Source organism: Rhea pennata, chromosome 3 (assembly GCF_028389875.1).
Source record: "Rhea pennata isolate bPtePen1 chromosome 3, bPtePen1.pri, whole genome shotgun sequence".
Taxonomy (NCBI): Eukaryota; Metazoa; Chordata; class Aves; order Rheiformes; family Rheidae; genus Rhea; species Rhea pennata.
This window is the reverse complement of record NC_084665.1, coordinates 96,806,763-96,819,973: the sequence shown is the minus strand read 5'-3', so window position 1 is coordinate 96,819,973 and position 13,211 is coordinate 96,806,763. Positions and strand designations below refer to the sequence as shown.

At 37.3% G+C, this 13,211-nt stretch overlaps 1 protein-coding gene across 6 annotated transcripts in view; it reads left to right on the top strand.

Annotated features, from left to right (window-relative positions):
• LOC134137921 (regulating synaptic membrane exocytosis protein 1) overlaps positions 1-13,211 on the top strand; it is a 192,244-nt gene that overhangs the window by 15,740 nt on the left and 163,293 nt on the right. For 5 of the 6 annotated variants that reach the window (XM_062571079.1, XM_062571074.1, XM_062571078.1 and 2 more), the window contains exon 1: positions 11,729-11,780. The exons of the other annotated variant lie outside the window; for it this stretch is intronic. In XM_062571079.1, coding sequence (XP_062427063.1) covers positions 11,729-11,780 — 52 coding nt within the window. Of the gene's footprint in view, positions 1-11,728; positions 11,781-13,211 lie in introns of those variants that run through there. 6 annotated transcript variants of the gene reach the window in all.

Below are 13,211 nucleotides of genomic sequence, written 5' to 3'. Positions count from 1 at the left end.
ACATTAGCAAGTATAGCTCAACGTAACACTCATTACATAGTTTCTTATTCAGAAAAAACAGCAGAGAAGAAAAATATATCCTTGTCTGAGAACTGTGAGCCAAATTAAAAAGAATTATTGAGGGCTTAGAGGTACAGGCCTACAGATGACTGTCTATGCCCGTGCTTAGAAAAGCTCACTGATCCTTCTGGTTAAGAAGGCCTATATTTTTTTTTCCTACTCCCCCATAGCATGATGGGATATTTTGTGTGTTTTACCTTGAGTAAACTTTCTTTGAGCAAGTCAGAAAGTTTTGATAGTGTGGAATTTTACTGCAGGTAATCAATCCTAATACTTCTGGACATAATTTAACAACTTATATATAATGGAAGTGTTTACTGTATAAAATTTATGAGTGCATTATACATTAATGAGGAGTGGACAAGATCATTATAGATTAATGAAGAGTGGGCAGGAGAAAGTGGCCATAATTTGCATTACTGGCTGTTGAGATAGTACATAAAGAAAAGTGAGAGTGATTGAGCAAGGAAACAGGTTGTGCAGGGACGCTGCAGCGTGTCAACGTCTGGAGAGTTTCAGAACTCACCTGGCCCAGTCCTGAGCAGCCACATCTAACGCAGGAGCTGCCTGAGCTTTGAGCAGGGGGTTGGACTAGATGACCTCTGGGGTCCCTTCCCACCTAAATTTTTCTGTGATCTAATTCAGTAAAAACACCTATTTAATGAGAGTACACTCCGCTTTCTGCTTCAGGAGCCGCACAAGAACGGCTCAGAAGCAGACTCAGTATACTGCTGTAGAAAGAAAGGTTACAATCATGTGTGTGAATGCTTTTATATTCTCGGTTCCAGCACAGTTTTGTAACATCAGTAGGTCCAGTTTGCAGGGGGTGTGCTTGCTTGTGAATATATACACACGTGTTTATATGAATTAGAGTGCCTGTGTGATATTAGAACTGTGTGTGTACTCTAATACACTCTGCTGTAATTAAACATTTAAGATGTCATGACATGTACTTTGCAGGGCATCATCTAGTGAATAGAGCTATTGAAAGAATGCTTTCTGAGTATAAAATTCTGCGGATTTTTGTTCTATTCTGTGCCTTTGTAAAATATTTGAAAGTCAGACTGTTTTGTGTTATCAGCAGATATCACGAGAATAAATGCCATTCTAAAACAGCTGGATATAGGCTTTGGGTTGCCTGAGCTCCCCTGCCATGTCTCAGGTGGGAATGGCAAGCCCCAGCTTTGGGTGGTGGTGATGGGTGGAGGTAGCTTTGCAGAGCAGGGAGCACGGTGCAATGCAGGGCTACTAAGCTGACTCACTTTAACCTGTATGCAGTTTATTCACACCATTCTCACCTGAGTTGTGAGATGAGCGAGAGCTTCTATCCAGGCAGTTAATCCTAATCAGTGCCATGAGTTGAGGGCCAGTGAACAGCCAATTTTTTCAATTCCACGAAGAGGCTTTGGTCGCTCAAGGTAGTAATTCTGGGTCTGGCCTAATCTGCTGTTGTGTTCCAGAGCTCTCCCACAGCAAACCAGTATAAATTTACATAAAAACCTTTGAGATGCCAAGGAATTTGATTTTCCCTATGGACTCAGACTTTATTTAAATTGCAGTATAAGGTGACTTGTACCTACAGATAAACAGAACCTCACAAAAGCAACTTGCAAATACAAATTAAAATAGATGCAGACTCTCAACACTTTCTGGTATTTGCTATTTCTACCAGTTTTTAAGTAAACACTCTGACCTTTATCAGTGTACCCAGATGGTTATAGCTATCTGCTGTGGGGCAGGCATCTGGATTTGCCCGTAGTGGAATCTTCACCGTGGTTAAGTGAAGACTGCTCGCAGGAGGGCATAACAGCCAGCCGGGAAGAGAAATTTAACTAACGCTTAGGCACAGATCTCGTTGGGCTGCCGTGGACAAACTGCCCAGAAATCGGTTCATGTTTCTGAGTTTTAAATCTTATTGCCAAGGAAGTTTTGGGGAATGGCTATTCTTGCAAGCCAGTGAAAGTAAACACTCAGGAAGATGTTAATTCCTTTTCTGAAGGATTTGCTGGTGAACAGAATTTTTAACAAACAGATGAGCCATCTGCATTTTGACTTTTGAAATATTTCCATTAAAATTCTAATGTATCAGTATCTTTCTCCTGTAGTCTTTTTTTGAGGGAAAAAAAATAATGATATTAACTTAGGATGAATTGTCAGCGTATCAGTTATCTGTGCCATCATGGGCCTAATCTTACTTTGACCTAGAAAATTATTATAAGGATTAAGAACGAATTTTCTGGCAATGCTAAAACAAACAGTGTGCTCACTGTTAAAGCCTGCATTCATGTATGTGGTTTTTTGATTTGGAAGGTAAATAAAAATATAAAAATAATAGAAAATGGTACTTAATGGAGGCTGACCTTTTAAAATGTGGTCAACGCATGCAGTACTACTACTCTAATTTCTAGATTTAAATCTGAAATTTTTAGAGCTAATATATAAAATAGCACATTTTCATATAATAATATGAATTCAGTAAGGATCCAGTCATGTTTGTCAAGTTTATTGGGTCTTAGACAGCATGACCATTTTAATATATAAATATATACATATACTTGAAATGTAAGGATGGAGATCAACAAGTAAATTTATTTTCTTAATCAAGCCATTTCTACATATGTGGCTACTTAAATATTGCATATTATTAGTGTAATATATAATATGTAAGAATATATGAACATTATTATATATATTTTATACAGTGTCATTTCATTATCTTAACATATGATCGAGATGGTTAGGGTGTTTTGCACCATGTGCTAATTAGATAGTTAGCACATTTTATAATATATTAGAACAGGTTGCCCATGGAGGCTGTGAAATCCCTGTCCTTGGAGATTAATACTTGGCTGGACAAAGCCCAGAACAACCTCTCCCAGATTTGAAGCTGCTTTGAGGAGAGGAGGAAGGAGATTGGACAAGGTGACCTCTACAGGTCTTTTCCACCTAAATTGGTCTATGGTTCTATGAAATATGTATTTTGACTTGGCATTAGTAGAAAATAAAGGGAACAGATATTGAAGAGATTTTAATATATTTGTTACAATAACCTTAAACAAAATATATTTGCTGAATAATTTTTTTTGCTTACTACAGAGACATTCAAATTAATTTCATTGAAAAAAAAAAAGTGAGGTTGTTTCTTCTTCTAGTCACATTTAAATATGGCTGGTAAATCCTATATTTAATCAATAACAGTAAAATAAATTAGTAGAAATATACTTAATCAATATAGGTTGTAGTCTTTCCTCAGTTATAGGTTTTATAATCTTTTGTAATTTTTGTAATCTTCTTAAATCCAGCAGATCAGAAGGGGTATAAATAAGATCAGAATTTGCCTCAATACAGTTTATATTAAGAAGTCATCCTGAAATACGTACAAAAATTTGTTAACAGGATACTTTTGACAGAATGTTACTGAAATACAGTCTGTCTTCAGCAATTTAAGCAATACAAGTTTTAGATTACAGATTCTGACATGTTCCTTTGGATATATACATCCCAGAATCCCAAGATGCATTCTCCATGCCTCCTATCATACTTTACAAGATCTGTTTTCTAGAATTTCTGAATACATGGTTGCATTTAAGACTTTTGAGAATATGTGGTTGTGAATTTTCTGGACAATATTTAATTCTATGTAACACAACCAAAGACATAGAAAAAGCAGAGGTACTAAATGTCTATTTGGCCTCAGTTTTACTGGTAGGAATTGTCCTCGGGCCTCCCACGTTCCTGAACCCAGTAGCAGAGTCTGTGGTATTAGCCGCAATAGAGGAAGATTCAGCCTCAGCACAGTTAAGCCAGGTGTACAATCCCAAATCCATGCAGCTAGACAGGATGCCTCCGAGGGAGTTGAGGGAGCAGCTGATGTCATTGTGAGGCTTCTTTCTATCGACTTTGAAGGTCATGGCTGTTGTGGGAGGTTCTTGATGACTGGAACTAGGAACACATCGCAGCTGTCTTCAAGAAGGGCAAAAAAAAGAATCTGAGGAGCTACAAGCTGAGCAGCCTGACTTTCCCCCGGGGAAGATTAGGGAGCAAATTCTTCTCAAAATCTGGTCTGAGCACATGAAGGACAAGAAGGTGACTGGGAACTTTCAGCATGGCTTTACCAAGTCCAGATCATGCCTGACTAACCTGATTTCTTTCTGTGCTGAGATGATTGTATCCATAGACAAAAAAAGAGCCTTGGATATTTTTTAACTTGTGTCTCTCATAACATCCTTGTTGCCTAATCAAAGAGATAGGGATTGGATAAGTGGGAGGTAACATGGGTGGAAAATCGGCTGGATTGCTGGGCTCAGAAAGTGGTGATCAGCAGTTCAAAGTGCAATAACCAGTGTGGCTGGTTATTGGTGACCCGTCAGGGATCAATACTAACGTCAATCTGTGTAATGTCTTATTAGTGGCCTGGACAGTGGCACAGATTACACTCTCAGCAAATCTGTGGAGGACACCAAATTGAGGATGTCAACCACTGAATGGCTGAGCTAGAGAATGTCTAACAGACTGGCAAAATGGGTCAACAGGAGTCTTCATAAAGCAGAACAAAGAGAAATACTAAGTCCTGTACCTGGGGAGGAATAATTCCATGCACCTGTACAGTTAGGGTGGCCAACTGGCTAGAAAGCAACTTTGCAGTTGCTTTCAGGTACCTTGGGGTCCTGATGGACAGCATGTTAAACAGGGATCAGCAGGGTGTTCTTGTGGCAAAACTGGATAGCTGTATACAGGGCCATACTAGCAGAATTATAATCAGCAGATTGAGGAGAGTGATACTTCCTCTTCTTGGCACTTGTGAGACTAGTGCTGACTCCTTAGTGCAAGGAAGATATTGCAAGATGAGTGAGTCCAGCAGAGGGCCACAAAAATGGTTGTAGGGCTGGAAACCATTTCATTTCCAAGAAAAGCCTGAGAGAGCTGGGTTTGTTCAGCCTGGAGGAGAAGAGTTAAGGGGAGTTTTGATTTCAATCTTCAACTACCCAATAAGAGATTGTAGGGAAGCCAGAGAGAAACTCTTTTTGGAGATGTACAGTAGTAGGATGAGAGGTAGCAGACAGAAATTGGAACAAAGGGAATTCCAATTAGCTAGAAGGAAAAACTTCACCATGAGGTTGCCTAGAGAGGTCATGAAATTTCCATCCTTGGAATTACTTAAAACTTGAGTGGCAAGTGGACAGATTGCCTTAGAAACCTGATTTAATTGGCCTTGCCGTGAATGGGGGATTGGATTAGATAACCTCCAGATGTCCTTCCCAGCCAAAATTACTCTGTAATTCTAGGACAAAAAGATTTGGTAATGTTTAAGCTATGTGCTGAAACAATGAGCAAAATCTAGGAAGCTGATTACTGGCAAAGTGAATATTCAAGAAGAACAAGTGGAATAACTTTCCAAGAGAACCAAAGAGGTAGGAATGAACATAAGGCATAATCCCGTCCTTGGCTGGAATGATCAGACCCTTTCCGCCAGGAGTCTGAGTATAGCCAGCTACCAGTTACATACTTCTTTTTCCAGGTAGGATTTGACAAGAGCTGATATCTTCTGTCTCAGCCGTCAACTCTTGCAGCTTAATTAAGTCCCGAGGTATTCAATGTCTTCTAGTCATTCCCATTCCCATTCCCATAGTCAGCCTACTAAATGGAAATTTCCATTAAAAAAGAAGTTTGATTTCCATGGTTTCAAAGTAACATTAAAGAATCATAATCTAAAGGATCAAAGCAGAAAAGTTACATAAAACTGTGTTTGAATCAAGCACCAGAACATTATTATTTTCCTGATATTGGACACCTATGGGCTAAATTGATTAAGTTGTAGTATGAAGCTGCTGAAGCCCAGGCAGTGAGAAGAAAGTGGGGAACATAACCATTTGTTACAGTAACTTTTTCCCCCAATCCCCTTTTTTTTTCTCTATTTCTAGCTTATCTGTTTTTAAAGATGCATTTACACTGAAATTACATTGGCAAAGAGCTTATTATACCAGTACCTTCATGCTGTTATTCTTCAGCAATTGTTGTCTGATTGATACAACAAATACATTTTCTACCTTGCAGAAAATACAGATGTGTTACAATTCTACATGTTCTAACCAGATCAAACTTATTTTAATTACTAGTTGTGAAATAGCAGTATTTCTACTTAATTACAGTGGGCTGCTGTAATTTTAGAAAGCTGACTGTAGTTAAAACTGTAATTCAATAAAAGTTATTTCCTGTCATATAGACATCACTGTGAGATATTTGAGAAAGGAGGGTAATCTTTCTCTCTTACTATCTTGCCTTAAGTGGACTGGCAACCTTCTTTTAGATGTAAACTGTTCTCTCAGGACTGAGTGGAAAAGACACCATGCTCTCAGAAACCCAAGGTAGCCCTGGCTGTGTGCATATTCCTAAATTCTCTTATAGCTGGGAAGAGGAGTGTGATTGGCAGGAGGAACTGGGAAGTAAGCTGTTTCCAAAGAGTTAGGTGGAAAGGTAAAAAAAGAAGGGAATGTGAATTAAGAGGTCAGAAGTGACCTGAAGTAGAGTGATAGAATGAACCAATGAGAGTCTGATGACTTTCACCCATGGCTGTACACCCTTTCAACCACAACCTGTACATGAATCAGTTGAAAACATGCATTAACTTTTATTATGTTTTGTAATTGGTAAAACTTTTTCTAGGAAAAAAAAAAGACATTTGTTAAGGCATTTTGATAACATGATGTGGGTGACTCAAATCAGAGATTGTAATGATAGTGTCACGATAGCTTGTATCTCCCATTTTTCTGGAACCCAAGTTTGTTGATTGCTCCTCCTGCCTAATAATACGGGCTTTTGCTTTGGCGTCTCCTGTGGTAGCAATACTGAGGGGCAGGTTCCAGACATTTTGCACTTATGATCTCTTCCTACAGGTAGTAACATTGAATTGATTTGAGCAATTTAATTCTGTGAGTTCAGGCCTCTACTTGAGCATAGCTACTAAAGGTACTGCAGACATGCTAGTGCTTCATTCCGGTTTACCCTGAATCAAACAGGGAAGAGACTTTTTATGTGGGTCTTTCACACTTACCATTTGTTACGGCGTAAGAGTTTGCAGAAATGTGTCACTTGTGAAGACTTTAGAACAACAAGTAGAAGTAATACTTGAATTTGGGAACAAAAAGAATATTTTCATATTTTTGCTAAGTAAATTAAAAAGTCAGTTTCTGCATACCAGTTGCCAATTTGCTGAAAGCATATGGCTTTGGTTATCAATTGAACAACTGAAAAAAAGAAGGTGTCCAGCAGATCTTTTTTAGGTATTGTAAGTTAATTTGGTAAGTATTGTCATGGTTACCAAGAAAAATAGTTCACAAAATTTCTTTTCTTATAGAGATCAATTCATCATCCTGTGATGTTAGAGGAAGCTCAGAAGATATTTGTCTGTAAATCTGACAGTGCAGTGCTGACGATCTCAGACCTGAAAAGAGAAACCTTTAGGCAAGGACGATCATGAAAGTGATGAAGCTTAGATGTTGGCTTTTTCTCATACATGAAGTAACTGAGATAGATGTGTTGTGAAATTACTGGACCACAAAGATCAGATAGCAAAGATCTCAGCCATTACATCTATGAGTCTGAATGCCCAACGTAAGTCTTCTGAAGTTGTCTCCTTCTGAATGGTTACAACTTCTCTGTTAACATCTTCCTCAGATGAGTTAATATCAATCAAGTCAATCAAGGGTGGAGGATGGAGAAATAAAACAATGATGATAGCACAACATTAAACAATCAAACATGGAACTTGGAAACAATGTTTATAGAAGTGAGGTGTTTTTCTATTAGCTCGTTGTGCTTGAAGGGGGTCGTCTTATTTGATTGTGCAGAGATAGTCTTTTAGTCTACTAAAAAAATGCCAGGTGATGTTTTGCAAGACTACCTTCAAGTCCCTTTTGGAATAATGCTGTAAGCCACTTGATGGGAGTGCCCATGGGAAATACATCGCAGAGTAAAGTCTTCTGAAGTGTCAGACAGATGCCAGGTTACTTCACTTGCACTTTGAACTGATTGGCTGGAACTGAGATTTGAACTAAAAGCTGTGAAGTAGTCAGCATTACACTGATTTAGCCCAAGGTAAATAAAAGACTGGGCTTAGCATGTCACCTTGTAATGCGACTGCATCATTTCTGCTTGGCCAGCTGGACAAAAATATAAAGAGAATATGTTTATGTTTGAATTCAAGGGAACAGTGATGACCTTTAACAAGTTTGGTGGGTGTTTGAGGGCAAATGTTCCAAAAGGCAAAAGGCAAAAAAATGTGCCCTGTTCACCACCCAGTTCTTAACCTGTGATTTTTCTCAGCAATTACGAGAGTTCTCAAGAAAGCAAGCTTTCTTAAGCACTGGACTCCTTGGTTAATTCACACTATACTGTTTTCAGATTTTTTTTTTTCTGATTTGAGATATTTTACTGCATAAACAAGCATTTGATTCTGAGTAATCACACCCAAATTAGTCAGTGTTTAGTCTTAGACCAAACAACTGAAACTTGTGTTAGCTCCACTCCACATCACCTCATTGCATAGTTTTCCTGTGCACTCTACTGATTGGATTATCTGCCTCCTCCTTTAAAAAACTAAAAAAACCAAACAAAAAACAGGGAAGAGGAAGAAGCTCCCTGTCTTCTTAAAAAAGGATGCTCTAAAAAAGCCTGATAGGTCTGCTGCACCTTTTACTGTTCATAAGTGTGAATTTGAATTTGCAGTGCTTTAGGTTATAGTTAGATACTTAAAATTACTTTATCAATTATTTTTATGCTGATAAATTCTGTAAATGTTCTTTCTTCAACTTCTGATATGAATCGGACAAGATAACAATATGATTATTTTTCAAACAATACCTAATATTATATCTAATACCCCTGCAACTGTATTAGAATTTCTACTCTGTTGTAACTTGGGTCTGAGATTCACAGACAAGAAGATGGATTCTTTCTCTCATTTCCTAAAACTTCCACTTAAAATGTGGCCTTCATCCTTGAATTCCTGTTTCTGTATTATTACATTAATTCTTGGGACCATTCTCTGGCCTTTTTCTTTCATCAAAAAGTAGTACAAACATTTTGGTTTAGAGGAAAGCTACATTTTCACCCAAAGGTAAAAGTGAATTGTACATTTAATGATTGGAGCTAGACTTCTTAAAACTTGACAGCTGGTAGAGCTGGATATCTGTGTGAGATTCTTTTGTAATAATCTAATAAAGTTTTATAAATCAGAGATGTCATATGTGGATTAAAATTTAGAGCAGTTATTAGCAGAAAGATTATGAAGAAGATTGATATAATTGTCAAAGTCTGAGCATCAGATGCACAGTATAGTGGATGTCAGATATGTCCTTTATATCATCTCATGTTAACCTCGGAGGACATTGGCAGTAAAATATACTATCAGTGTTTTTCCCAAAGTGTCAGATGTGATTTTGTGGGACCCAGAAAGGCTTTGAGTATGACTAGGAGGCATGGAAGCCATCATTAGGAGTGTTTGGTACACACTGTAGTTGTTGGCACTATTCTTTTCTGCAAAGGGCCTTTTCTGACCTCAGAACATTGTTTGTTGCTCCCTTATTTTCCCCTAATACTTGGAGGCATATCTGTCCTCTAATGTTGCCACAGGGCTACTTAGGAAGCAGACAAATCTGATGGATATGTTAGCAATGGATAAAATTGGTGTTGCCTGATGTGGGGCTGGAGGAACACAGAGAGGTTACATGTATCTGGTGCATAGGGGAATGTGAAGCAGTGGGTGCTTCAGCAGCGGCACAGGGCACAAACCACCTTTCTAAATGAAATAATGATTATTTTGGAAAAGTAGATAATTTCTTTTTTTTTTACCCCCCCCCCCACAAACACACGCACAATATGGGAATGACAGGAACGTTTTAAAACCTCTTCTAAAAGTCAAGAAATTTGGGAGACAAAATATTTTTCATCTGTTGAGTTGGATCATGGCAAAATTCCCTTGAATGTTTAGTACCTGCTGTGAGGGAAGGAGAACACTGAGAATCCAGGCAAAATATGTCCTTTTGAAAAGGAAGCAAAGTCCTTGATGCCAGCTCTTGTAGGACAGAACAAGTAAAAGCGTAGAAGAGCCAGTGGGCAAAAGGGTGCAAACACTGTGCCTAGTCTTTCTTTTGTTCCCTTTGCAAGAAATGTTCTCCAGCTTTAGTAGAAACTGCAGCCTGTGTTCAATAGTCAGTAGATGTGTAGGTCATCTTCTCCTTCTGCTGGAATATGTCAAAGCTGGACATCTTTCTCCTTCAAATGATCATCATCTAACAAGGACATATTCAGGGAACAAATGAGGATGCAGTCAGTTATGTTGTCTTTCTGCTTTGCTACTGATGATGACTCTGAAAGTCAGCAATGACCTGAGATGTCAGCCATGGCTTTTGCTGTTGACTGTTTGACAGGTGAGAAAGTATATGAAAGGCAGTATTCAGTGCCTTGTTTTTGATCATGTGACTAAGAATTAAAAGGAAACTACTTGATTATATATTTTCATTATTACTAATAGGGCTATTTATTATTAAAGGGCTATTTATTATTAAAGATGAAAGAATTGTAAACTCTTATTAGCTTAATCATTTCTTTTTCATCTGTTATTTGTTTGTCTTTGAATGGAAATTTAAACAGGTTAGTTCATCACACTTTTTTTCTTATGTTCTGCTTTCTCTCATTTTAGTTTCAGGTTCTTTTTTATTTCCAAAGTCCCACAGTATCTAAATATACTGCAGAGAGACATATTTTCACAGTGGAAAACAAAACTGTTTCTCAATTTTATTGTTCTAGGGTTTGGAAATGATTAAATTAAATTCCTCAGCACATGTGATTAGATATAATTCTCTAATCATCTGACTTTAACAAATCTAATGGTATACATATTCTATTTTTTTTCTAATTTAGAATATATATTTCTTATGCAAAGTGAGATATTCATGCACACATTTATTATGTAAGAAAAGCGTTAAATCATCCCGTAATTTGTAAGAAATAACAAATTAGTTTGTGGGCCATTATATTTTCAGTATACTAGATGCAAATCTACTGCTTGAGAAGTTGTAAGTAACTTGTAACAGACATGATTGCTTTACATGATTGGTAATTGTTTACGCAGTTTATTAAAACATATTCAGCATAACAGTGCTGCATACAAATAATAACTGCAGCAATGGTATTGATTGCTCAGGTACCTGAGCTTGTGCATACTATGAGCTTTCAAAAGCTAATAAGCTCTTTTCATATTCTATCCAGAGAGGAGGCAGCGTTTTTTCTGTCTTCTTTCCTGACGACTGCTAATTCTGGGTGCCTAAAATCATTAGCTGCTCCTAGAGACTGAAACTCCTTAGCATTGCAGTGAGCATATATGAACTGATGCAGTATTCGATGCTTGCACTATACTGCAGAGATTTGTTTTGATGACAAGAGCTCTCATAGCCCTGTTTGGTGTCCCCAGTGTAGAATATTTGACGCTGCAGAATAATTTGGCTTAGGATCAGGACACAAGGACCTTAGGGACTTCTTCTCTTATATCTCCTTCATATAGAAGTGGATTTTGGATTGCCTTACGGATTTGCTACAGTTGCAGACTGGAATTCAGCAACATACTAGATGTCAGTTGTGCTTTTTTAACCACTCTGTTGTTGATGCTGCTATGTTTGCTGGGTTTCTTCAGTTTCTACTCCATACGTTGCATTCAGGGACAGGTAAACAAGTGGCTTTGTGGTGTTGAGCTTTTAGGTATATATTTAAAATAAACAGATTTATTTAACTGTATAGTTTGAGTGGAGATGTTGGGTCCTTTGAATGTAAATATTAACTATAACAAATGTTCAGCTTAGCAGGGAATAAGGAACCATTTTACTTGTACGTGTCTGTTTCAGTTATGTTGATATTTTGAAAGCTCATATGTCAGATACAGTTTGAAACATTAGTGATATGTGGTGTGAGTTTTCAAACATAAAGGTGTATTTTGAAAGTATATATCAAAATGTAAATGTAGTTCTTAAAAGTAATTCTGATTGCCTTAAAAATATTTTGCCTGTTGTAGAAGTTATAGATAAAGAATTTTGAAATTTCCTTTCAGGAAACTAATAGTTATTCAGGTAAATTATTTTTAGCTGATTTGTTTGGCAGAAGATAATTGATATGTCCTGCATCCCCTGAATTTCCTGAATTGTGCTCTGGTTAGTAGATTTAATAGCCTTAACAAATTAAGATGGAGTATACTTCTGTTACTTTTATTTTGCATAATCTTTTTGAAAAGATATTACAGAAAACTTGTACATAAAACAAGAATACATTTGTTTAGCATAATATACAGTTGTGGTTATAATAATGCTATAATGTTATAATAAATACCATACAGTTACAGTTATTTTGTATATTGCGTCTGTATCACCATGTGATGCATTGCACTTTTGGAACCAGTGAAGGACATCAGGCCTCTCCTCAGGACAAAAAACAAAACAAAACAAACCTCAAATTTGGAATAAGGCTGTCAGCTAAATCATTAAGGATAAGAAGGGAAAGAGGAAGGACTGATGGTTGCAAAGTTCTTTAGGCATTATGCAGTGTGTTGAGAATAACAAAGAGCTTTAAAATCTTGTATCTACATAGTTGGTAATGCTGCTTATAAAAGTCCTTTTTGAAAAGTAGCTTTTCACTAAAAGAATGAATCCTCAAGGCTATATGGTGGCAAAAACCATGGAAGAAGTTTTATGTTCTCTAAGATTATAGTAATATTAGTAAACATTTTTGAAAAAAATCTGTATGTGAAATTCTTTTCTTATAGCAGAAGAGCAAAGGAGTATATTGAGGGCAAAATCTGGAGAGGTGCATTAGAGAAAATGGGGTTGAACAGCAATCAGAATAGAGTTAGAGGAAAGCAGAGAGGTGAGAATATTAGTAAAGAAAGATGTTGCTACGGTTGAAGGGACAAGGGTCAGCCCTAGCCATGAACAGAAAGAATTTAAAGGACAAGACTGGAGAAAGTCTTTGGTTAAGATCAAAGCCTTGCACTGACCCTCCCACTTAGTAAGTGGTGTGGAACCACATAAAGGTGAAACCCTATTTCTTCTTCAGGGTACTCACTATGGTAGACAGCTCTAAACTGCCTTCCAAAGACTTCTTGCAAA